General features: G+C 43.5%; 2 protein-coding genes across 2 annotated transcripts in view; one reads left to right on the forward strand and one right to left on the reverse strand.

The window, feature by feature from the left end:
- Col4a3 (collagen type IV alpha 3 chain) overlaps window positions 1-2876 on the reverse strand; it is a 136695-nt gene extending 133819 nt beyond the window's left edge. Inside the window, exon 1 of the mRNA XM_052192369.1 lies at window positions 2521-2876. Within this exon, the coding sequence (XP_052048329.1) occupies window positions 2521-2607 (87 nt within the window). The 5' untranslated portion in view covers window positions 2608-2876. The remainder of the gene's footprint in view (window positions 1-2520) is intronic.
- Window positions 2877-3071: 195 nt separating this feature from the next.
- Window positions 3072-24747, forward strand: part of Col4a4 (collagen type IV alpha 4 chain) — a 133021-nt gene continuing 111345 nt past the window's right edge. Inside the window, exons 1-3 of the mRNA XM_052192370.1 lie at window positions 3072-3332; window positions 18064-18232; window positions 19367-19409. Of these exons, the coding sequence (XP_052048330.1) occupies window positions 18186-18232; window positions 19367-19409 (90 nt within the window). The 5' untranslated portion in view covers window positions 3072-3332; window positions 18064-18185. The remainder of the gene's footprint in view (window positions 3333-18063; window positions 18233-19366; window positions 19410-24747) is intronic.

A 24747-nucleotide genomic window follows, 5' to 3' on the forward strand; every position in this document is an offset into this window, starting at 1 on the left:
TCAAGATTCAATAGAAACAGAACAGATGGAGTCACTGTGGTAGTCATGAACTTAAATTGTAATGTTTTTGACCTCTCCAAACTCAAAACAGATATAATTTTACATGTAAGATGGAAGAGACAACACAACATGATTGTATATGGTATAACTAGAGGTTCTATGGTCACAGGGTACTACGTTTTAAAACTGAGATTTACTTATTTTTATTTTATGTGTGAGTCTTCTCTTTGCACATAGGCATGTCGCCATATCTGTGCTTGTGCTCATAGAGGTCAGAAGAAGACACTGGATCCCTTGGGTCTTGAGTTACAGTTGATTGTAAATGGGTTCTGGGACTCAAACCCAGGTCCTGTGCAAGACCCACAACTGCTCTTAATCATTGAGCCATCTCTTCAGCTCCAGCTCACCATTTCATTCTTCCAAGAGTCCCAGGTCCCTTTACAATCTCATTACTTTTCTTCTGAGTCTAGAAAGATGGTGATGATGATGATGATGATGATGATGATGATGACAACTTCTGGAATGCTCCTTAGGCCTTTGTATAACATGACTTACTGGTTTCTGCTAAAGCTGTTAGAGAATCCACACCAGTTTGCATGAGTTGTAGCCAGCCTGCCCAGCAGTATTTAGTCACCTAGGTCAGGCAGTGCTATTCATTCATTCATTCATTCATTCATTCATTCATTCATGCATGCATACATTGTGTTTAAGTATAAGCAGGGAAAAAACACAACTTTCAGGAGCTGGTTCTCTTAATCTGTTTGGAAATTGAGTTCATTTTGTCAGTTTCCATACACTGAGCCATCTCACCCACCCTGAAAAATATGGTCTTATTAGAACCACTTCATATAGGTTACAAAATCTTTTAAAGTATAAAGGGGAAGACACTAAGACACCTGCACATGACTGAAAGGTGGGCAACCCAATGAATTACCTTTAGCCCCTCACTGAAAGCTGTGCAATAAAATGAAGAGATGAAAGAGGTAGATCTTAACCGCAGGGCAGACAGGTCTGCAAGTTGCTAAAGGACACATTTAATCTGAAAATAGTTCTGCAAAAAACACAACTCCATATTGCTGTGGGTCCGTAGCTGTGGGTCTAAGTGCACAGAAATTAGAAAGAAACACCACAAAATGCCGGGTCTGGGTTATTTGTGGGAAATCAAAAATCTAAGAGGGTGGGGTCCGGAGGAGTGTCAGCCTAGCTTTGATGCCTGTGACGAGTCCCTTAAAAGGTAAGTGCAATGGAAACAGCGTATGTGCAGCCGTAGGTCCTTCAAGTGTTCTCTGGTGACACCTGAGGGACCACTCATCTCCACTCACGGCCTCAGTCATGTAAGACTGAGACACCTGCTCATCGTTGGAAGCGGGGCTCACCATTCCCAAGCCAACAAACAGCATCAAGCATCTGCAAAGTTAAATTTCTGATTCACAAACTGAAACCCAGCCAGCCCCTTCCAGGCTCCTTGTAGTTTCAAGGAGATTTTTATCTTTAGTGGCCAAAAAACAAGCATTATGGAGTAGATTCAAATGAGCACAGGGTGACCCAAATTCCAAATAAAAAACCAAAATCAACATGAAATTTGATTGCTTAATTCATCCTAATATAAGTTCTATGTCTTGATTTTTTTTTTTTTTACCGTGATGGCTTTTGAGTCCAGAGAGTCCAAAGGAACCCTGAGCCCCAGTGGAGTCAGAGTCAAGGTGAGGTCTGGAAGGAGCAGGACTGAGGCTCTGAGGAGGTTTCGCCTCCTAGGCTGGTGCATTTCTAGCCAACCAAGCTACCTGTTCATTCACCATCCTGACATTAGAACCCTGGCCATTCATTCTCTGTCTCTGTCTCTGTCTCTGTCTCTCTCCCTATCTATCTATCTATCTATCTATCTATCTATCTATCTATCTATCTATCTATCTATCTATCTATCTGTCTGTCTGTCTGTCTGTCTGTCTGTCTGTCTGTCTGTCTGTCTGTCTGTCTATCTATCTATCTATCTATCTATCTATCTATCTATCTATCTATCTATCTATCTTCCTATCCATCTGTCCATCCACCATCTATACCAAACTCATCTATCTGCCCATCCATTATCTATTTACCTCTTTCCTCTGCCTCCCTACTTATCTTTGCAACTATCTTATCTTACATCACATTTGTTATCATCAATTCTCTTCGATCCATCCCTATCATCATCTGTCTGTCTATAACCTATTAATTGGTATCCATTACTGTTCTCTGTAAGCGTTGTTCCTCCCTCTGGGACTCCTGGGCTCCTGGACCACTGGCTGGCTCTCCACTTCTTTCAGCTCAGCATACTTCACCTGTTCCTCAGAGCTGCTGCTCTTTCCCTAGTGCATCCATCCCAGGACTCCGGAGGAGCCCAGCCCGCAGCTGAGCACCCAACCCTCCAGATAGTGACTCAAAGACAGAGCCTTAGTGAGTGGGACTGGCTTGTCCCACCCACGGAGACAGGGATAGCTCTGCGCACAAAGGTGCGGTCTGCACAACCTCTCAGTCACTCACCTTGCTAGCCACAGGCCGGGCAGCCAGAAGCAGCAGCAGGATAGGCAGCAGGAGCGCCAAGAACCTCGGAGCAGTCTCTGAGTGCATGATGGGAGCCGGGTCCTGAGTCCTGGTGTTTTCAGTGACCTACCGGATCTACGGGCTCTCAGGCCTCCATGTTCCCCGCGGGACTCAGATTGGAGGGGCCCCCCGCAGTGAAGCTCCTCTTGCTGGACCACTGGGGTGAGTTTTGTAAGGGCTCCACCCCACTGCGGTCTGTTTGTCCTCACCCAAGCTTTTGATTGTGACTCTAAGGGAGGGAAGAAGTGGCTGAGGTCCCGCCCTCGTCCCCTCTCCCTCCCAGCTCGCCAGGCACTGTCCCTTCAACCGGGCATCGTGCCCAGGAAGTGAGAAAGGGTTGGGCGCCTGCAGAGCCGGCAGGTGGGCGCAGCTCCAGGGCTCAGGGTGAAAGAGGTGATGTCCCTGCGATCCTGGGACTCCAGTGTCTAGCGGGTGCAGGTCAGCGTGAGGAATTTAGGGGTGTGCGGTAGGGAGGTGGTTGCACAGGGTGCGGGGGAGTGGCCAGCAGCCCTGCCCAGATTAAGCCGGAGGCGCGCGGGAGTCTGCGACTCTGGAGGCCGGATTTGCTGGCAGCTCTAGGGGCTGCCCATCGGCTGCTGGCCTTCAACTCACAGCCAGCACACAGACCTGAGGCTGGACAGGCTGGGAAGAGGAACACGGTCACGGGTGGATTCCCTCCAGCTACAACCTCAAGGCGCGTGTCAGGTCTGCATGCTACTCTGGAGTTCCTTCTCTGCCTGGTTGTTCCCCAGGTAAGCCGCCCTCACACAGGCACCGCCCCAGCGCCAGGGCACCTGCCTGGGAGCAGAAGCATTGTGGCATCTAAGGGGTGATGGCTGGGGAAGTTGTGGCCTTGGGGTCAGCAGAGGAGAGCTTGCCTCGCTCCCAGACTTCTTTGCCAGGGCTTGAACTGGGCACTGTGTGTTTTGATTAATTTGAAGGCTCGAGTTACTGTCCTGGCAGTCCCTGCATTCCAAAATGCCAAGAGCAAGAGGCAGCTGAGGGGAAAGAGAAAGCTCATCCTATTCTCTGAGTCGAACTGCTTTTCAGGCTAAACCTTATCTGCGGAAACACAGGAGAAAAGGAGAGCCAACTCTGGTCCAGGGTGTCCCTGCCTGGGAGGGCCTTGGATGCAAATGTCACTTCTGGCTTGGTAGGGTCCATTGTTGCAGGGTTCTTAAGCTATCTCTCATGCGGCAGACCACACTGAATGGGGTTTATCATTTAAAATGCACAGGCTACAGTAAAATTAGTTTTGCTTAGATGCTATCATCACAGTGCTAAAGAAGAGATGTAGAAACAGGCAGGAAGAATTCTAATTGAATAGTTTTGTTAGCTTTCTAAGGCTCCTATAAAACAATTATAAGATCATCATCACAGTGGTCACTGAGAACAAGGTCTTATGATAACCATCCAAATGTCATGAACGTATCAGTGGGCACAAACTCAGTCACCAGCACTTTGGTGGCCTGTTAGCTGGTTAGCTGATGCTCATCGCTGAAGGAAAGACCCAGTTTCCATGAAGAACATTTACTTGTGTATGTTTTCTAATCCAAGTTCATTGGACATCTGAGTTCCCTCTCCTTTCCCTCACCGCCTCAGATTGCAGAGTGAAAGGGACATCTTCCATGACATACAACTGTGGCTGTACATTAGAATCACCTGAGGAACATCTAAATGTTCCAGTACCCAATGAATTCCAAACCACTTGTATCAGACTATCTAGAGGACAAACTTACTGGTGCATGGTAGAGCCTCTTGCAAATTCTTTATGCAAACATGTTTTGTGGCCACTTGTTTTGTATTATTTTATTTTATTATTTTATTTTATTTCTTCTCTCTCATACATTACACCCCCACCACAGTCATTTTGGTTAGTTGTACTGAATTAGGGACTCTAACAAGAAGACATTCATTAAAATATTTATTAAGATTTAGGGACACTGTGGAGTGTGTGTCCAGATTATAAATGTAATCTGCCACATAGTGAACTTAGGAAAGTTCTTGGGGGATGTTCTGTCATCCTTGTGGGGTAAGATGTCAGATACTCTGCTGATGCCCAAGAGACCAGAGAGGCATATGATTGTCTTTTATAAATTGATACTGTTTATTGAAAAAAATCAAAATCTCGGTCCTGATGTCAAACGCTTCTTCCTTTTTCAGGACTATAGAACATTTAAATTTTAAATGGCTCTTCTTGAAGCCCTGTGATTTCTTTATCTCTTCTTCTATGTATGATGTATTTGTGTGTGCATGTTCACATCTGTGCTTATCCTTGTGTGGGTGAGCAAAAGCCACAGTGTGTGTGTGTGTGTGTGTGTGTGATGGTCAAATGACAACCTTGAGTGTTGGTCTTCAGTTTCCATCTCGCTTGGGCCTCTTACTCTCCTGACATGTGAGCTTCCAGGAATTCTTCCGCCTGAACCCCTGTCTTGCTTTAGGAGTGCTGGGTAGACAGTTATACACGCCTGGCTCTTCATGCAGCCTGGGATGGAAACTCAGGTCCTCACCTCCACAGCAGCCATTTAGTCACTGAGCTGTACCTTCAGCCCAGAGCCTTGGAGGTTCGATGGAAGAACAGACTAAGATTATCAGCATTGGTAAGAACAATCGCCTGCACTACATTTCTGACACAGCTGCAGAAGAAAACGGGATGTTGCACAGGAGGGAGGAAACAGATGCTCAGGTGCCTGGCATCTGGACTACCCCTGGATTCTGAATCCTTTTGTACATACCAGTGTGGATTAACTTCTCCAGGATGAACTCTTACCCTGTAAAACATTGGACTAATCACGGTACCAGCTTCAGGGAGTTGTAGGACTCCCATAATACCTCAGATGTGAGCACCACACGCTGCATTCTGACTGGAGTTGCATTGGACATGGTAAGAGATGGTGGCTCAGTGGTGATATGGCGCAGGGATGCTCTTCTGAGTCCAATGCGAATGAACAAGAATGAAGAGCAGCCCCATATTAACTCCAGGTCAGCATACTTCGAAGTACCTAGAACCATGCCTTGGCTTTCCCAATACCAGCAGCATTGGCACGCACAGGTGCTGTTAGGAACTGTAATCTCAGCGGCCACCCAGACTCACTGAATCAGAATGTCGTGGTCCAGGATCCATGATCTCCAGCAGATTCACTTGAAAGTGAAACATAAAAAAGTGGCTTGTTTGGAAGCCAGGTTTAAGCATCCATTCCTCACCTCTCCACTAGACACACATTTCACGACACTAGTGCTCTGCTCACCCGCGGTTGGAATTAACTGGGGCTCAACTGTAGCTCATGAATTAAAGAGAATCAAAACCGAAAGAACTAGTGTATCATAATTTACTCCTTAAATATGAAAAACAAAAGTGTACTGGCTGGTTTTGTGTGTCAGCTTGACACAAGCTGGAGTTATCACAGAGAAAGGAGCCTCCCTCGAGGAAATGCCTCCATGAGATCCAGCTGTAAGGTATTTTCTCAATTAGTGATCAAGGGTGGAAGGGCCCATTGTGGGTGGTGCCATCTCTGGGATGGTAGTCCTGGGTTCTATAAGAAAGCAAGCTGAGCAAGCCAGGGGAAGCAAGCCAGTAAGGAACATCCCTCCATGGCCTCTGCATTAGCTCCTGCCTCCAGGTTTCTGCCCTGTGTGAGTTCCTGTCCTGACTTCCTTTGGTGATGAATAGCAGTGTGGAAATGTTAGCTGCATAAACCCTTTCCTCCCCAACTTGCTTCTTGATCATGATGTTTGTACAGGAATAGAAACCCTGACAAAAAGGGAAAACAATAAAGAAAAAAATTATTCTTTTTGCACAAGATTTTTTTAAAACACTTGATACTAGATGGAGGTTTTGAATACAATTGTCAATGCCCTTGACAACTCTATATAATTATTTAATCTGTCTTTAAAATTTTAATTAATACCATGTCTCTTCTGTTTTCTTTTTAAAAGATTTATTTCATCTGTGTAAATATTTTTCAGAAGAAGTAGGCGAGAGCGCATGCACGTGCACATGTGTGCAGCACACACATCTGTATTCAGATACAAGAGGAAGATGTCAGGTACCCTGTTCTATCCTGTGTAGCCTTGTCCCTTTAAGACAGGGTCTCTCACTGAACCTGGCGCCAGGCTGGAGGCCAGCAAGCCTCAGTAATTGTTTCTGATCTCTAGAGATCGTTGTTGGAGTTGCAGGTGTATATATGTCCAATCTGGCTTCTTCATCCATGCTATGGATTTGAACTTAGGTCCTCATGCTTGTCAGCAAGTTTTTTTTTTTAACTAAACAATATCTCTAGCCCTGGTGTTTAAATATGTGTGTCCATTTCACCAATTTTCAGTGTAAGCCCCATTAGGGAAGAGGCCTTTTGGCAGTTCTGCCCTCTTCCCTTTGTGAATGGATGGCTAAATGTTTATCAAGTGTATTGATTAGTATAATTAATCAATCATTTAAATAAATAAATAATCATAACTAATTATAATTAATTAATTAATAAGTTTATTAAGCGTATTAAGTTCACATAGCAATGACCCTCAGGCCTACTTCTTCTGAAGTCCCTGAATGTCTATAGCCACTATTGCACTGCACATGCGGCGGTGGCATCGGCGGCGGCATCTGCTTCTGCTTTTGATGAGATGTGCAGTCATCTCCCTCCCCCCTGAGAATATTCCCTTCTCGTCACCTTCAGGTGGCTTTACGATTCAGAGTCACAACCAGCTTATGCTACTTCTTGCTCCTGACTCCTCTGCTGCACTGGGATCCACTCTTATTATCCAGAGACTGTGGGTGCCCTGGAGCTGGTTTCCTCTCTTGGAAGCCCTGTGAAATCCACCTATGATGCTGTTATCAAAGTAGCCATTTAAAATTGCACACGGGGCTGGGGAGATGACTCAGCTGATTAAATTGCTTCCTATGGAAACACAGGAGTGGAATTTGGATTCCCTAGAGCCTACTTAAAAGCCAATGGGTGTGGCGGTCCACTTGTGCTTCCAGGATGTGGAAAGTGCATTGTACAGAATCCTTGGAGCAAGCAGGCTAGCTACAACCTCACCAAAGTGGTGGGCTCCAGTTGAACAAGGGATTCTGCTCCCATATGTAGGGTAGAGACAGTTTGAGACTGGATCCAACCTTAGGCCTGCAGATGCACTTACATACACGCAAGCATGCATCACAGTACTCACACATGCACTCCATGCATATAAAAAGATTGTAAATTATGAACCATAGAAGATAGACAAACAATAATGTATAGCTCCTTCAATTCCTTTTTTCTCTCTCATGCATAGTAAGACCCAGGTAGATACTTCTTGAGTTAATAACCATAGATATTTACATAGCATTTAAAGTATATGCATAGGATACCAGAAATAAATACTCCATCAATGCTAACCTAACTTATAGAAAGTCACCTCATAGATTCACGACCTATATTTAATGATTTTAATTTACAAATTATTTTTCATTCTAGTTATATATAAACTAGATTTAATATTTTATTATTATTTATTTTTATTGTAAAAATGCAATATAGACTTCTTTCTAGCTTTATTTTCTGAGTTTTTCCCCTAAGCTCTTTATTTCCAAAGTTCATAACAAAAGAGCAAGCTTACTTTAAGTATAATCCTGATTATATTTTCTGCGGATATTTTCAACTGCTAACTATTTTGGCCATGCTGTCCACCACTCACCTTGTGCATACATAGCGCATCCCCTTGACTGTGCTCAGAGGTGACACTTATGTGTGGTCCATGCTAACTGTGATATTGAGATGCACAGTGAAATATGGGAAGTCCATGACTTGGAAGCCATTTTGTTTTGTTGTTGTTTACATTGATTTATTGGGGAGAGAGTATGCCTCAGTGTCTGTCTGGGGGTCAAGAACAAGTGTTCTCTCCTTCCACTCTGTGGGTTCCAGAGATTAAGCTCAGATCATTGGCTCAGGGGCAAGCTCAGCCATCTTCAACCCTGAAGTGGGCTTGAGGTAGGCCCTTGAATCTCTTGTTACCTTTCTGAGTGGCACAACCGTACAATGTGGAGTGTTATTCCAGGTCTTGTCCTTAAGGAAGAGACATGGTAAGGAGATTTCAGACCCCTAGGGATCAACTGCCCCAGGAATCCCAGATGACTTAGAGGCCGGGCAGAATGCAGGATGTAGCCATGGGATAGGCCATAGTGGAGTTCTTAGGACAGAAAGACCTCATACGAGCCTGGTCACTCTTCTCCAAGACAAAACTTTCCTACTGTCTCCCAGATGGACACTGCCCACCTCAGCATTTCTTCCTAACCTTAGAGCTCATTTGGATACTTTTAATGAAATCTTTCTTTTTGCTTAGACACTTAAATATAGACCTCTTCTCTCTCTTGTTTAGAGAGCCCTTTTGACCTCTAGAACACACTGATTTCTAGGCTTCCAAGCACAAAAGTCTGTACAGGAGGGCCCTGGCTTTCTGAGATTCAGAGGGAACAGAATGTCCTTGTGACCCTGAGCCACTCCATTTATAATTGATTTTCTGTGCTTCTGAAGTCTTTCTTCTCAGAGATCGACTTCCTGAAACTCACTCAGGAGTTCTCATGAACGATATGAAGTCTGCACAGAACACATGGCCTAGAACTTATTGTACATTCAGCCTCAGTCAGTCAGTCCTAATAATTGTTATTTGTTATAGTGGGATGAACGGGAGTGATGATGATGGAGAAATGGAAGAGGGGAAGAAAAGGAAGGGAGAAGAAGGGAAAAGAAGGGAAAAGAAGGGAAAAGAGGAAAGTGGTAAGAGGAGGAGACGGTGGTGAGGGCGGTCCTTTGACCTTACCAAGTCTTCTCTTTGATTTTCAGGGTGAGCCATTTCTGTAATATTCCAGCATGAGCTAACTCTGTAATCTGACCTAGAACTATCCCACAGATATGCTTTCTTCTTCCACACTCACTGAAGAGTCACCTCTCTGTATGATTACGTTTCCTTGATGTTTGAAAGGTCCCTACCCTCCTACCCACAGCATAGACCTATAGACTCAACTCTGTAGGAGGCAGAGGCAGGAGGATCACATGATCTCAGGTGTTTGAGACCAACTCGGGTATCATAACAATATCTCATCTCTAACTAGGAAACTGACTAGCCAACTAACTGACTGACTAACAAACCAACCAGCTACTCAACTCCCCATTCTCCACCTAAAAGCAACTGTATCCCCAGATCTTCCTTCTCCTTTAAATCTCTAATTCTGGCCTCACATTCTATTTGTATACCCAACATGTTGGGAGGTTGTTTTTGCTTTGTGGTGCTGGTGTGTGTGTGTGTGTGTGTGTGTGTGTGTGTGTGTGTGTGTAGGATGAAGAATGAGAAAGAAGGAAGGCAATGAGGGAACAGTTACTGAGCCAGGCACTGCCCAGGCCAGTGACTGATTTGGACTCATTTTGACCCCTCAGATGTTAATTTTCCATACTGAGAAATCCTGAACTGAAAGGAACTATATAGACTTGCATTGGGCTACACTAACTGAACATTTTAATTACATAACACAATCACCATGTGTAGTGAGGACTATCTGAACCTCAGCCTTTACAACTCTCGTCCCTGACAAGTTGAGTGCACGGTTGGCTGGCGTGCAGAGAAGACTTTCTCTACCTAGGAACCACGGAGACTTTCCACTTGGGAAGTCAGCTTTCCACTGCCCAGAGGGATGGCCCTGACCAAGGAATCAGCTGATGTTATTGCCAGAATCTCATTCCAAAGGCAGAGCTCAGAAGCATAAAAGGTCCAGAGATAAACGTACTGCCATGGCTAGGGAGAAATCTCCTAGATGAAGGGAAGGCTGGACTGTAGTACTTTCAGCAGCACATCTGAGAGCATTAGGAACTAAGATGCCACCCTGAACTTGGAGGTCAGAGGCCAGTGTGATTTTGAAGGTTAGCCCTGCATTTTTATAACCCGTATCATGTTGTTCTTAGATGTGACTTTATTGTGGTTACTGTCGAGTGTTCTGTTGATATTGGGAGGAGACCTCACAAAGGAAGTGATAATAGAAGCCTGTGTTGCCAGAAGAGTGGGTGAGCTGAGATAGGGCTCACTTGGCTCTGGCTTGCCAGACCCAGCTTCCAGTGTCATTTGAGGACTGCAGCATTTACACACTTCAACTGGGTCTATGGGGTAGGAGAGGTGGGGTGGGCTGGCTCGAGGCCAGGGGCATTCTGTTCCAGCAGGAATGTAGAGTCGTTCTCAAGAATGTACTTGAGTACTTGTCAAGTTTTCCCCTCTCAGAGAACATGAAGCTGCAGCCACATTCCGAGGGTCTTTGGACCACACAGATGCATGACCCGCATGAGAAATCTTGTGTGGAATGAGGTCAACTGTTTTTTGCTAAAGAACTCAAATAAACCTGGTGTGTGTGTGTGTGTGTGTGTGTGTGTGTGATTTGTGTGTATGCGTGTGTGTGTTCTTGGAGTAGAATCAGCTTACATAAATGAAGTCAATGGGACTGGATGGAGCTCATTATATTAAGCAAAATGAGCCAGATAGAAATGCACACACCATGCTTCACCTCACTCATGCATGGAATCTGAAAGAAGTGGATTTCATAGACGTTTGAAAAAGGTAGGGGTTGGGAGTCAAGAGACAGAAGGAGATGGTAGATAGAGGGTGGTCAGTGGGCGGCAGGTCCTACGAGACGAGTGAGAAGTTCTGAGGGACAGGAGAGAGCCATACCCTGTATGTTTAGAGACATTGCAGCAATGCGTTTTGTACACCTTCACCATGAAGATATGATATATGAGAACAAGTTTGAGGAAATCAAATTTTCCTCCATTTTAAAATCACACAGTGTATGTGTGTGTGCACACCACATATTTCCTCATTAACGTGCACTACTTTCATGTTTTCAAATGTATTGGTGAAAACCAATCGGAATCTAAAAATTTTATTACATTTTATTTAGTGTGTGTGTGTGTGTGTGTGTGTGTGTGTGTGTGCGCATGCGCGCATGTATGGAGGGGTGCCTTTGCATGCCTGTGGAGATCAGAGAACAGTTTAGGAGACTCAGTTCTCTCCTTCTAAGACATTGTTTCTCAGATTGAACTCAGGCCATTAGGCTTAGCAATAAATGCCATTACCCACTGGACCATCTTGTCAGCCCTAAGTTTTTGTTGTTGTTTTAATGAAAACAGGAACAGGTAATTAGCTTGTATATTGGTAAACTGTTAACTCCATCCATCCATCCATCCATCCATCCATCCATCCATCCATCCATCCGTCTATCTATCTATCTATCTATCTATCTATCTATCTATCTATCTACATATTTGATACTATATCTTCTGTCTGTCTGTCTGTCTGTCTATCTTGTTACAGGGTTTTATGTACCCCAGGCTGGCTTTGAAATCACGAAGCCATTAAGATGGACCTTGATATTTTGGTCCTCCTGCCTTCACGTACAAAGTTCTGGGATTGCAGAGATGCATATCACATCCTACGTATGCTATGCTGGGGATTGAACTCAGGGCTTTATGCATGCTAGGCAAGTACTCTGACAAATGAAGTACATAAAACACTGTCCTGCTCAGCTTAATACTTAACGGGGAAGGTGGAGGCCATTAAAGGAAGCTCTCCACTGTGCTGGGGTAAATAAGACTCCCCTACACATAACTGGAAGTGTTTTCCTAATCTCTGACAGTCTTCTTAATTAATTTTTTTATTTGTGTGTATGAGTGTTTGCTTGAATGTAAGTCTGTGTATGATGTGCATGCAGTCCCTGTAGTGGCCAGAAGGGGGCATCAGATTCCCCTGGTACTAGAGTTGTAGATGGTTGTGAGTTCTTGAAGTGGGGCTTCTCAAAGTTGCTCTCCAATCCTCTGGAAGAGCATCCAGTGCCCTTAACCCCTGAGCCACTTCTTCAGGGTCTCTCATGCCTCCTTTTAAGATGAAAGCTCAAGCATAGAAAATTCTAGTTTGAGAAAAGAAAAGTACACAAAATAGTTGTCTATACAATCAGAATGATTTATCGTGGGAAAGAACATGCTGATAGTTGTGTATTGTTGAAAGAACATGTACTCATTGAATAAGTAGGAAACATTTTTCCAGAAAGCACAAAACCTGGGCATTTAACAGAACTCACAGATTTCATGTGACCAGCAGAGGAAAAGACATAAACTTCTATACTCAGTTCATGAATAGAAAAGTCCAAGCTTCTGTCTCTTGGTTATCTTGTCCCAAACCTTGGCCACTAGCCCACATTAATGAGAACACAACAGGGTGTGTTCCAACACAAGGGCTGTTGTAGAGAAAACAAATCTCCCATGGTGGGACTCATGGAAAGATCTTGGATCTTGTTCCCAAGCAAGACTGGAGCGTTTGGAAAACACTGAGCAGAGACATGAGAGCCATCCCAGGGGGGACTGGGAACCAAGAATTCTCCTTTCACAGTAAATGAAGTGTGGTTAATAATCACAAGGAACAAACCCTACATCTGATAGAGGGCTAATATCTAATATATACAAAGAACTCAAGAAGTTAGACCCCAGGGAACCAAATAACCCTATTAAAAATGTGGTACAGACCTAAACAAAGAATTTTCACCTGAAGAAATACAGATGTCGAGAAGCACCTTAAGAAATGCTCAACATCATTACTCATTAGGGAAATGCAAATCAAAACAACCCTGAGATTTCACCTCACACCAGTCAGAATGGCTAAGGTTAAAAAATCAGGAGACAACAGGTGTTGGCGAGGATTTGGAGAAAGAGGGACACTCCTCCACTGCTGGTGAGATTGTAAGATGATACAACCACTATGGAAATCAGTCTGGCGGTTCCTCAGAAAACTGGATGTGACACTTCTGGAGGGCCCTGCAATACCTCTCCTGGGCATATACCCAGAGGATTCCCCGGCATGCAATAAGGACACATGCTCCATTATGTTTGTAGCAGCCTTATTTATAATAGCCAGAGTTGTTAAGAACCCAGATGTCCTTCAATGGAGGAATGGATACAGAAAATGTATATTTACACAATGGAATACTACTCAGCAATTAAAAATAATGAATTTGTGAAATTTTTAGGCAAATGGTTGGAACTGGAAAATATCATCCTAAGTGAGGTAACCCAATCACAAAAGAATACACATGGAATGCAATCTCTGATAAGTGGATATTAACTAGCCCAGAAGCTCTGAATACCCAAGACACAATTAGCATAACAAATGACTCCCATGAAGAAGTAAGGAGAGGGCCCTGATCCTGGAAAGGCTTGATCTAGCATTGTAGGGGAGTACCAGGACAGAGAAAAAGGAGGGAGGTGATTGGAGAATGGGTGGAGAGAAGAAGGCTTATGGGACATATGGGGAGGAGGGAAACCGGGAAAGGGGAAGTCATTTGGAATGTAAACAAAGAATATTGGAAATTTAAAAAAAAGAAAAAATAATCACAAGGAGTTAGACAGTAACAAGGTGACACTTGCCGGTCACAGGTGCTAGAAAGGACTTCTCTTTGTATGCTGGGTAAAGAGCCTGGAGGCCGAAGAGAGGTCTCCGGTGAGCAGATGCTTGGTGAGCAGATGCTTGGGAAAACATAGGAGTGCTGGGATGCATCCCCTCTCTTGGAAGGCAAGTGAATTTCCTGTAAGAGTGAACCTGCCTTAGAACCCACAGGAAGGAGAGGGCTCCCAGTCACTTGGTCAACACAGATCCATTCTCTCGATCATAGAAACCACAGGAAGGAGTGGGGCAGCTTCCGTTCTGTCAGCAGATTGACTTTTTTCTCTCTGATAACTGCTTTTGGTTACTACTTAGTGTATTTGTTTTTCTCTGAATTTAAGGTTACTCTTTACCTGGGCATTTCTTTTTTGTTGTTTTTGTTTTTGTTTTTTTGTTTTGTTTTGTTTTTTTCGAGACAGGGTTTCTCTGTGTAGCCCTGGCTGTCCTGGAACTCACTCTGTAGACCAGGCTGGCCTCGAACTCAGAAATCTGCCTGCCTCTGCCTCCCAAGTACTGGGATTAAAGGCGTGGACCACCACCACCCGGCTTACCTGAGCATTTCTTGATGCATCTTTCTTCTCCTGTCTCTTTCCTTCTCAGTGTGTTTATTTCTGCTTTCTAGAGAGCTCAGAGTCTGAGTTCTCTGTCACAGAGACGTGCTTTTGGCTGGGTTGCCTTGAATCTAGGGCTTGTTGTGATTCTTTTCATGGAACTGAGGAGATGAGATCAAATGACAGAAAACTTGTCCGTGCCCTCATGAGGCTGGACCTCAATGCTACCATGGAAAATGTTTCTTTTGTCAGTCAACAGTGGCAAAGCACTTCCTTCAGAAGACACATAACTTTAGCAGAAGTTGCCTGTGTTGAAGGTCATCTAATGTTATTTGCATATATTGTAATGTCCTAGCACCTCGGATTATTCAAGTTATGTTTGTAGCAGTGATATTCTCAAACAGAAACATACTGTCTAATTCCACATAATGTCAACCATTGATGTAAGATGTTAAGTTAGAGGATGGTTGCTGTAAGAGATAGTGTAAACTTTTATGTACTTGGATGCTGGGCCAAAGAAAGACATTTTAATGTGCTTAACTCTGGCCATTGAAAAAAGAAAATTTCCTTGTAGATTGCACAGAACATGGTCATGTCTTGTGCACATTGCTGTTGATGGTGTCAAGAAGGCAGTGGTGTCAAGGTTCTGCTACTAGCTGAATCACTACCATGAAGACAGAAGATCTTTGTGTGCCTGGTCTGTGGACTGCAGAGATGCACACACATGTGTATACCCACCCATGATCTGTTTCTGACAAACATACCTTTTCCTCCCTTTGGCAGCTCACTTAGAACAGGTCTTGACACTGAAGCACACCTATCCTGGGAAAGCAAAAACTTCTTTAGACTTATGTAACTCATTTTACAGAAAATAAAAAGAATCAATGTCCAGATTTTCAGCCGTGACACGTATAGAGTTCTGTCTATGATCAAGAGTCTCACCTCTTCTTTAAGGAATTTCCTTCTTATACTGTTCAAGAGAAGAGTATACTCTGTGCTAGTTAGGTTTAACTTTCAGCTTGAAACAAATTGAGAACTTGTCTAGGTTTTGTCCTGTGTACGTGTTTGGGGGAGGTTATCTTGATTATCAATTGATGTGGGAAGACCCAGTCCACTGTGGGCTACAACATTCCCTACACAGAGAATCTTGAACTGTATGAGACAAGGAGAAGCTTCGAGAGAGCAAGCAGGAAGCATGGTGCGTTTACTCTCTTTGCTCTTGACTGCAGACGTGGTGTGGCCAGTTGTCCTGCCTCTGTGACTTCTCTGTAGTGATGAATCATAATCTGGAATTGTAAGCATAATAAACCCTAAAGTTATTTTGTCAAGAAACTTTGTCACAACAACAAAAACGAAACTAGGTCACTCCCATCACCAAACCATCCCAGATATCCCTAGGGCTCACCAGCCAGTCAAGGCTATTTGGTGAGCTCCAGGCGAATGCTAGACCCTTTCTCAAGGAGCAATATACATGGCACCTGAGGAACAATATGAGTTTGACCTGTGACCTTCACATGCACACACATGTGCAGCTGCACACACAAACAGTAGAGTATATATGAGATGAATGTTGTGTAAATACTATTTCATAATAATCGTGGAACATTATAAATTTCTATTAATGAGTATTTCTACAACATTTTTAGCTGTCAGTGGTGATGTGGTGACACACTGGGTATCTCTAAAATGGTGCTGTAACAGTTTTATTTTGAAGTCTCCAAAAATCATCCATCCAAGTATATTGAGAAATTCCAGATGTTTGTTAGGACAGTAGTCAAACTCCAGATGTTAGGATAGTAGTGAGGCATCTTTCTCCTGCAGTTTAACAGTGTTTCTCAGTGAGGACTTCTTCACCGAATGCCTACATGAGTATGGAGGTAAATTGCATCAATTATTTTTAACTAAAATATACATATTGCCAATTTTCTATAAATTTGGAACATTTTCCATTTGTTTATAATATTGAGTATAGTTTAAGTGATTCAAAGAAATTTGCATTTTCTTTCCAAAATAATAATTCATTCTATTCATACTTGTTTCTAGAATGAAATTTTAGATGAAGAAGCTACTTAAAGTGGTCAGTTTGGGGATAGAAAAAAATCAGTGTGTTCTCCTTAATTGTATTTATCTGTACTTGGCTTTGAAAGAATCACAGAAGGTGGTCCCACCACTCACCAGAAAAACTGGTCTATAGTTAACACACTGTTGAATTCATTTGACTAGCTTTTATGCAGAAATTTAAAAATAGCTTGTAATATTGGACATGACTGGTTTCCTTCTCCCTCCAAGTTCCCATAAGGACAGGGGCTCAGAGGAAACAAACTTTTAAAATTGAGACCTCTCCAGTCTTTGTGCCAAAGAGATTTTAGATCAAAGATTTCAGGTCAAGTTTAAAAATAAATTTTCTCTTGTTTACAAATAAAATTAAAAAAGCAAAGTTCACCATTTTTACTCTTTTAAAATGTTTGTAATTGAGAAGTCCCAGATGCAGTTGTGGCGTACACCATGTCTACTCACTAATTCCAGAATATCGCCGTCATCCCCAAAGTAACCCTGTGCTCCCCAATTTTCCATTTGCCCCTAACCCTGGCAACTGCTGATCTGTTTTCTTTCTCTGTGGCTTCGCCCATTGTCCATGTGCTTCGGACACTCACAATGAGTTCAAGGTTCATCCATGTAGCAGTACATATCCACATGTAACTCCTTATTATACCTAAATAACATTCCATTGCATAGTATAATATTTTGATTTTCTATTAATCAATTAATTGATCTTAATCTTTGATTACTGTGATTATTGATGTACAAGTATACTGTGAAATGTGATTTCTCCTAAATATTTTCATTTTTCAAAAATATATCTATTACAAATAGAGGATATTGAATTGAGAATATTTCAATTTCTATTTCATTTATTTTTATCTTTCATAGTTTACTTATGAGGGCTAAAGAGTTGGCTCAGTGGTTAAGACCACTAGCTACTCTTTCAGAAGGCCCTGGTTCAATAGCCAGAATCCACAAGATGGCAGACAATTGTTTTTAACTCCAGTCTCAGGGGATCTATCTCCCTCTTCTGGCCTCTCTGGGCACTGCATGCATATGCACAGACATGCAGGCAAAGCACCTATACCTGTAAAATAAAATGAAGGAAAAACTTTTCCCTAAGATAGCCTTCAAAATCACAGGTTTCTTTATGGTATTTTACCCACACCCCAACCTCACCCCTGACCACCCCTTGTTCTTCCTTTCTATGTCCCTTTCCCTTCCCACCATACCCTCTTGCCCTTTAGTAGGATTTGATTTCATTTCTAAGGATGTTTATTCAGCATAACAAGTACAAAAAAAAAAAAAAGATTGACATGTTAACAGCCATTGGGGTTTAGAAAATGTTCCTATAATGGACAGAATAACAGAAGTCATTATTCTTAATTTTATGACATACTGCTGTTATAAAAGTCATAAACATGACTTTTATATTTCACACATGCAGATTCTAACACAGGACACTGACTTCCAACTGTGCATCAGAGTCTTCCTGAAGAGAGGAGAAGGCTGGAGGATTATTTTGGGCACAGAGGCCATCCCTAGAGGGCACCAGTGCTCAAGGTCTTCATGAGGTGCTTTTTCAGATGGATCGAGGCCTTCGTCACAGCCCCCTGGTGAGGATCCTTGGTGTGTGTATGTCTTTATGGAAGACATGTCTTTATGTGCTGCCATATAAAACCCGTGCAGCATTAGTGAAGGAGATGTCACTAAAGAAGCAAAGGCCAGAGAGCACTATTTTTGACGGTAGAAGAGATTGTGATCCAAGGGACATGAACAATTCTAGAATTTGGGAACAGGAAGAATTAGACCCTCTGTGTTTAGGAACATTGGCCCCAAATACCTTAAGGTCCTCAGCTTAAGATCAACCAATAAGATCCTCCAGTTTCTGGTCTCCTCATTGAGGTCCCAATGCTTTGGCACTGTCTATACTGTTTCTCTTTCTCCAAGAGAAAAGACTACAGTGTAAAGAAGGCTCACTGAGTACATGATTCCAAAGGAGAAAAATGGTGTACGTAAGACCAAGTCCAAACCCCACCCCCTCCCGTTCTCCTACTACTGAAGGTGGGGGTGGGAGATCGGGATGTATGCCCAGGAGCACCAACTCACCACAGATGCTCAAGGACCAGATGAGATAGTGTGCACTGAAGACCTTTGATGGAGAGATGCACCAGCAAATGTTTGCTTGGCCTCTCTTGATTGCATCCTTATGCTGTTAAAATTTGCTTGTAATAGCAAAGCCTTAGGTGGACTTAGGCTGTGGCGGGCCACCTCGCTCTTCCATCGTGATTCCATACCATCCCCACACCCTGATCCATTCCTCCCATTCAGGCAGCTTGCTGGCTACCACTCCTTGCATTGGTTCCATTAAGTAGCATCCTGGATGTCACTCATCTCAGGTGTGTCTCTGACCACAGCTGCCTTCTGCTTCCTTTCTTCTTGCTTTCATGGAGAGTCATTTCCTTTTTCTCTTCACTTGTCTTTCCATTCAAGCCTCAATGTCACCCTTGGTGCCCGTAAAGTTTCCTGCACCATGGCCTTCAGTATGTCTGTACAGGAAGGCCTTCAATATACTTTCCTTGACTGATTAAGGTGAGGTGATGTTGGCAGCCAGAGAGAGGATGACATTGACTGTGTCCTGTTGTAGCAGTCAGAATTGATAGTCTGCCTTCCGGGATTAGTACTGTTACTCTGTCTAGGTTGTCTCCCATTAAAGCAAACACTTAGACTATATTTTTGCTTTTCCATAGGTCATTAATATTTATCCTCTTTACCATACAATATGAATATGGGGTAAGTATATTCATTCATTCTGAACATAGAAATTTTACATTGTTGTGTATATGATTTATTGCAGTGTGTACTTTTTAAAAAGAATGTTTAAACTAGGCTCGGTCTTCATGTCCTCAAATAAAACACAACCTGGGCCACTTTGATATCCTTGCAATCAAAGCTGCTTATAGAGTTGCCTGCATGTTGGAGAGGTCTTTATCTTACAACAACCACAGCCCTTCCTTAAATTCTTTTTTATTTGGAACAGAAAAGAAGTTGAGACATTTCAAGATTAAACCAAGAAATGTAAGATTCAGTCTGGATGCTTTTTAGCTCTAGAGAAATCTCAGCCTGTAACAAACCCTCTTTCTTCTGCTTTCTCAAGGAGGAATCTAAATTATGAATCTAACCTCAAAAGTTTGAAAGGTGCCTTGTTAAGGGCTCTACCATTCCAGGCTGAAGACTTCAGGAGGGATTGAGTGACCCAACTCAAGTCCCTTGATTATCAGAAACCTTTGGAAACTGAAATAGAAAATGATGTCTACTCCCTCTTACTACCTGGGTCAAGGGATGAGAAGCCCTTGCTTCTTGGCTCTACCAAGTCCCTTATTCTTTAACTCAGCTAAGAATCAGTCCCTGTCCCATGTTAAGCAGGGAGAATAAAACTTGTCATTTTTAGTTCACACGTACTAGAGAATGTCCCTTAGGATGCTTGCTTGAGAGCATTTTTCTAGTTAATCTTACCTGATTTTTCCAAGCTTGTTTTTGTATTATATTCATCTTCTTTTCTATTATAAAAGTCTGCATCATCCTATAATTCACTTCCTTTGTTCTTTATATCCATGTGAACGATCATGTTTACTGAACCAAAGATAAGTCAATCCTGGATGCTCCTATCAGTTTGTGCTGCTGAGAGATTTGAGAGTCTTCATACAGGAGGTAGCCATATGATAACAGAAGTGTGAAATGACATACTATCTGTAGAAGGTAATTTGCATCATCTACCAAGATTTTAAAAGTACAATCCTTTTGGAACGCATTTTACAATAACATTGGCCACATATTTTTATTCTGGCATGAATAAAAATGAATACACAGGAAGATGAACACCCAGGAAGCATTGCAGGGTGGTGTACAGCAGCTAAGTAAGGGAATAACATAAGCCTTCACGAGTAGGGAGTGGATGCACCAGCTCTGATACTGCATGAGCCAGGCAGCTGCGATGAATGTGCCAGAATGAATATGAACACAGTAAGTAGGTGGAAACAGCCAGGTAGTAGGCAGCATATGACCCAAGTATCAATAAAACAATTCCAAATCGCCAACAGTGTGGGTTCATGTGGGTGAATGTATTCATTAATACTTAGATCCCAATCTAAAGAATCGGATCTTCTCAGGGTAAGAAACGTGAGGCCAGGGCAAAAAGAGAAAGTGACTGCTATTATTCATTTATACAAATTGATGTCTCGGTTTTCTGCTGGACACAGATACACAACAGAGTTAACTTTTTAGGAGTTCATCTTTTTCCTTCTTTAACTCTCTATGCAATAAGCATATGTCTTATGACATCTGAGGGAAAGAAAGGTGGCTTCTGGTTTTACCTTTGGAGATAAGTAGGCATGAGTGTAGGTGTGCTCCCAGTGTGTGTGTGAGTGTAGGTGTGCTCCCAGTGCGTGTGTGAGTATAGGTGTGCTCCCACTGAGTGTGTGAGTGTAGGGTGTGCTCCCAGTGAGTGTGTGAGTGTAGGGTGTGCTCCCAGTGAGTGTGTGAGTGTAGGTGTGTTCTCAGTGAGTGTGTGAGTATAGGTGTGCTCCCAGTGAGTGTGTGAGTGTAGGTGTGCTCCCAGTGTGTGTGTGAGTATAGGTGTGCTCCCAGTGCGTGTGTGAGTGTAGGTGTGCTCCCAGTGAGTGTGTGAGTGTAGGGTGTGCTCCCAGTGAGTGTGTGAGTGTAGGTGTGCTCCCAGTGGGTGTGTGAGTGTAGGTGTGTTCTCAGTGAGTGTGTAAGTGTAGGTGTGCTCCCAGTGAGTGTGTAAGTGTAGGTGTGTTCTCAGTGAGTGTACTAGTGTAGGTGTGCTCCCAGTAAGTGTGCGAGTATAGGTGTGCTCCCAGTGAGTGTGTGAGTGTAGGTGTGATCCCAGTGCGTGTGTGAGTGTAGGTGTGCTCCCAGTGAGTGTGTGAGTGTAGGTGTGTTCTCAGTGAGTGTGAGTGTAGGTGTGTTCTCAGTGAGTGTGTAAGTGTAGGTGTGCTCCCAGTGGGTGTGTGAGTATAGGTGTGCTCCCAGTGGGTGTGTGAGTATAGGTGTGCTCCCAGTGAGTGTGAGAGTATAGGTGTGTTCCCAGTGAGTGTGAGAGTATAGGTGTGTTCCCAGTGAGTGTGAGAGTATAGGTGTGTTCCCAGTGAGTGTGTAGGTGTAGGTGTGTTCCCAGTGTGTGTGTGAGTATAGGTGTGTTCTCAGTGTGTAGGTGTAGGTGTGCTCCCAGTGCGTGTGTGAGTGTAGGTATGCTCCCAGTGAGTGTGTAGGTGTAGGTGTGTTCCCAGTGAGTGTGTAGGTGTAGGTGTGCTCCCAGTGCGTGTGTGAGTGTATGTGTGCTCCCAGTGAGTGTGTGAGTGTATGTGTGCTCCCAGTGAGTGTGTGAGTGTAGGTGTGCTCCCAGTGAGTGTGTGAGTGTAGGTGTGTTCCCAGTGAGTGTGTGAGTGTAGGTGTGCTCCCAGTGAGTGTGTGAGTGTAGGTGTGCTCCCAGTGAGTGTGTGAGTGTAGGTGTGCTCCCAGTGAGTGTGTGAGTGTAGGTGTGCTCCCAGTGAGTGTGTGAGTGTAGGTGTGTTCCCAGTGCATGTGTGAGTGTAGGTGTGCTCCCAGTGAGTGTGTGAGTGTAGGTGTGCTCCCAGTGAGTGTGTGAGTGTAGGTGTGTTCCCAGTGTGTGTGTGAGTATAGGTGTGTTTCCAGTGAGTGTGTAAGTGTAGGTGTGTTCCCAGTGAGTGTGTTAGTGTAGGTGTGTTCCCAGTGAGTGTGTAAGTGTAGGTGTGTTCCCAGTGAGTGTACTAGTGTAGGTGTGTTCCCAATGAGTGTGTGAGTGTAGGTGTGTTCCCAGTGAGTGTGTGAATGTAGGTGTGTTCTCAGTGAGTGTGTGAGTGTAGATGTGTTCCTAGTGAGTGTGTGAGTGTAGGTGTGTTCTCAGTAAGTGTGTAGGTGTAGGTGTGTTCCCAGTGAGTGTGTGAGTGCAGATGTGTTCCTAGTGAGTGTGTGAGTGTAGGTATGTTCCCAGTGAGTGTGTGAGTATAGGTGTGTTCCCAGTGAGTGTGAGTATAGGTGTGTTCCCAGTGAGTATGTAAGTGTAGGTGGGTTCCTAGTGAAAGTATAGAGTGTAATTGTGTTCCTAGTGAGCTTATGAGTGTAGGTGTGTCCCCAAAGAATCGAGTATGGGTGTCTTTCCCACCATTGTGATTCAGATTATGAACATTTAATTATCTCTGGTGTTGTTCTTGTCTTTTCAATGGCTTTGCATGAAATCTCTCTCTCTCTCTCTCTCTCTCTCTCTCTCTCTCTCTCTCTCTCTCTCTCTCTCCCCTCTATCTCTCTCTCTTTCTCTCTCTGTCTCTCTCTTCCTCTGTATGTGTGTGTGTTTATTTGTGCAAACCGATGTGTATTCAAATTAGCACACGTGTGTTTGCTGGCTAAGGAGGACAGAAGACAAACTCAGACGTTGGTCTTTAGGCATCCTCTGCCTCTTTTATTTGTTTGTTTTACAGACAGAGTCTATCACTGTCCTGAAATGTACCTAGTAGCCTAAGCAGGCTGCCTTGTGAACCCTGGGGATCTGCTAGTCTCTCTGCCTCCCCAGTGATGGTGTTACGAGCCTGTACCACCATAGGATGCAACTTTATCTGGGGTCTGGGTGTCAAACTCGGTATTTCCTCACCTGTATGTCCTTATTAAGTGCATACTCTCCCTTTACAAGTTCGCAACCCCGTTTCACGTGTCAGCGAATGTTTCTTTCTTAGAATCTGATAATCTGTTTTAAAATGACTCCTGAAATGTAATCCTGCCACACACATCTCAGCGATGCTTGGCAGAAATAGATAATATCACATAGACAACCTGCCTTTGTTATCAAGGCATCTCATCTACGGACCCCATTCTTGCCGTCTCTAGTCTGGTATTTCACTGAGCACAGTAATGAATTCTGACCTTAAATGAATCCAAACACTCAGACTAGCTACTGTGCTTGCCCGCTGTCCCAGCCAAGCCTGAGCATTAACTCCTAGTGTTTCAGGATGTTAAACTCCTGCATTCACAGATAACAATGGCAATCAAAAGTTGAGAGACATATACTTCATAAATTTCAAACTCATGTGTGGCTTATGGTGTGTGTATGTGTTGACACATATGTATAGGGAGGCCAGGGGTCAACATTGAGCATATCTTTCTATTACTCTCCAACAGAGTTTCTCATGAATGTGGAGCTCACCAATCCAGCCCCATACCACCTGGCCAGCACCCCCTAGGGGTTCCCCTGTCTTTCTTTCCAGCACTGGGATTACAAACATGCAATGCTGTGCCCAACCTTGTATGTGGTTACCAGAGTACTCAAGAAATCAAGTACTCATGCCTACATGGTAGGCACTTTACAGACAGACATATCTTAGCCACTTAAGTCCTCAAATTCCACAAAACTTTTAATACACCTTTTGCTTATAAAAGATGTATTTTTTTCTTTTAATGCTTAAGGATATTTTCCCTTTGATTCTGCCTGAAAAATGTTCTTGCCTGTCTTACTTTGTGTTCTATTGCTGTTAAGAGACAACACAACCACAGCAACTTATAAAGGGAAATGCTTAATTGGGGCTGGCTTACAGTTCAGAGGTTTAGTTCATTATCATCATGGTGGGAAGCTCGGCGGTGTGCAGGCAGGCATGTGCTGGAGAGAGAGAGCGGAGAGTTCGACATCTGGTTTGACAGGCAGCAGGAAGAGAGGGTGACACTGGGACTGGCTTGAGCATCTGAGACCTCAAAGTTCAGCTCCAATGACACACTTCCTTCATCAAGGCCACACCCATTCCGACGAGGCCACAAGTCCTAATCCTTTCAAATAATGCCAGTCCCTAGGAGCCTATGGGAGCTGTTTTCATTCAAACCACCACAGTGCCCCTTAAAGGAACTTTAGACTGAGTGAGTGATTTAAAAAAAAAAAACCTTTCAAGTAGACCCTTTGTCATTTTCCATCCTCACTCACATTTATGGACATATACATGTACTTGTGTGTGCTTATGAATATATTTATATGTAATATACACATTAATATGTAGTACACCTACTTACCAGTCTTTCACCAGGATAGTAACTATTGGCTTAGCTTCTCTTT

Source organism: Apodemus sylvaticus, chromosome 9, assembly GCF_947179515.1.
Source record: "Apodemus sylvaticus chromosome 9, mApoSyl1.1, whole genome shotgun sequence".
In the NCBI taxonomy this organism is placed as follows: Eukaryota; Metazoa; Chordata; class Mammalia; order Rodentia; family Muridae; genus Apodemus; species Apodemus sylvaticus.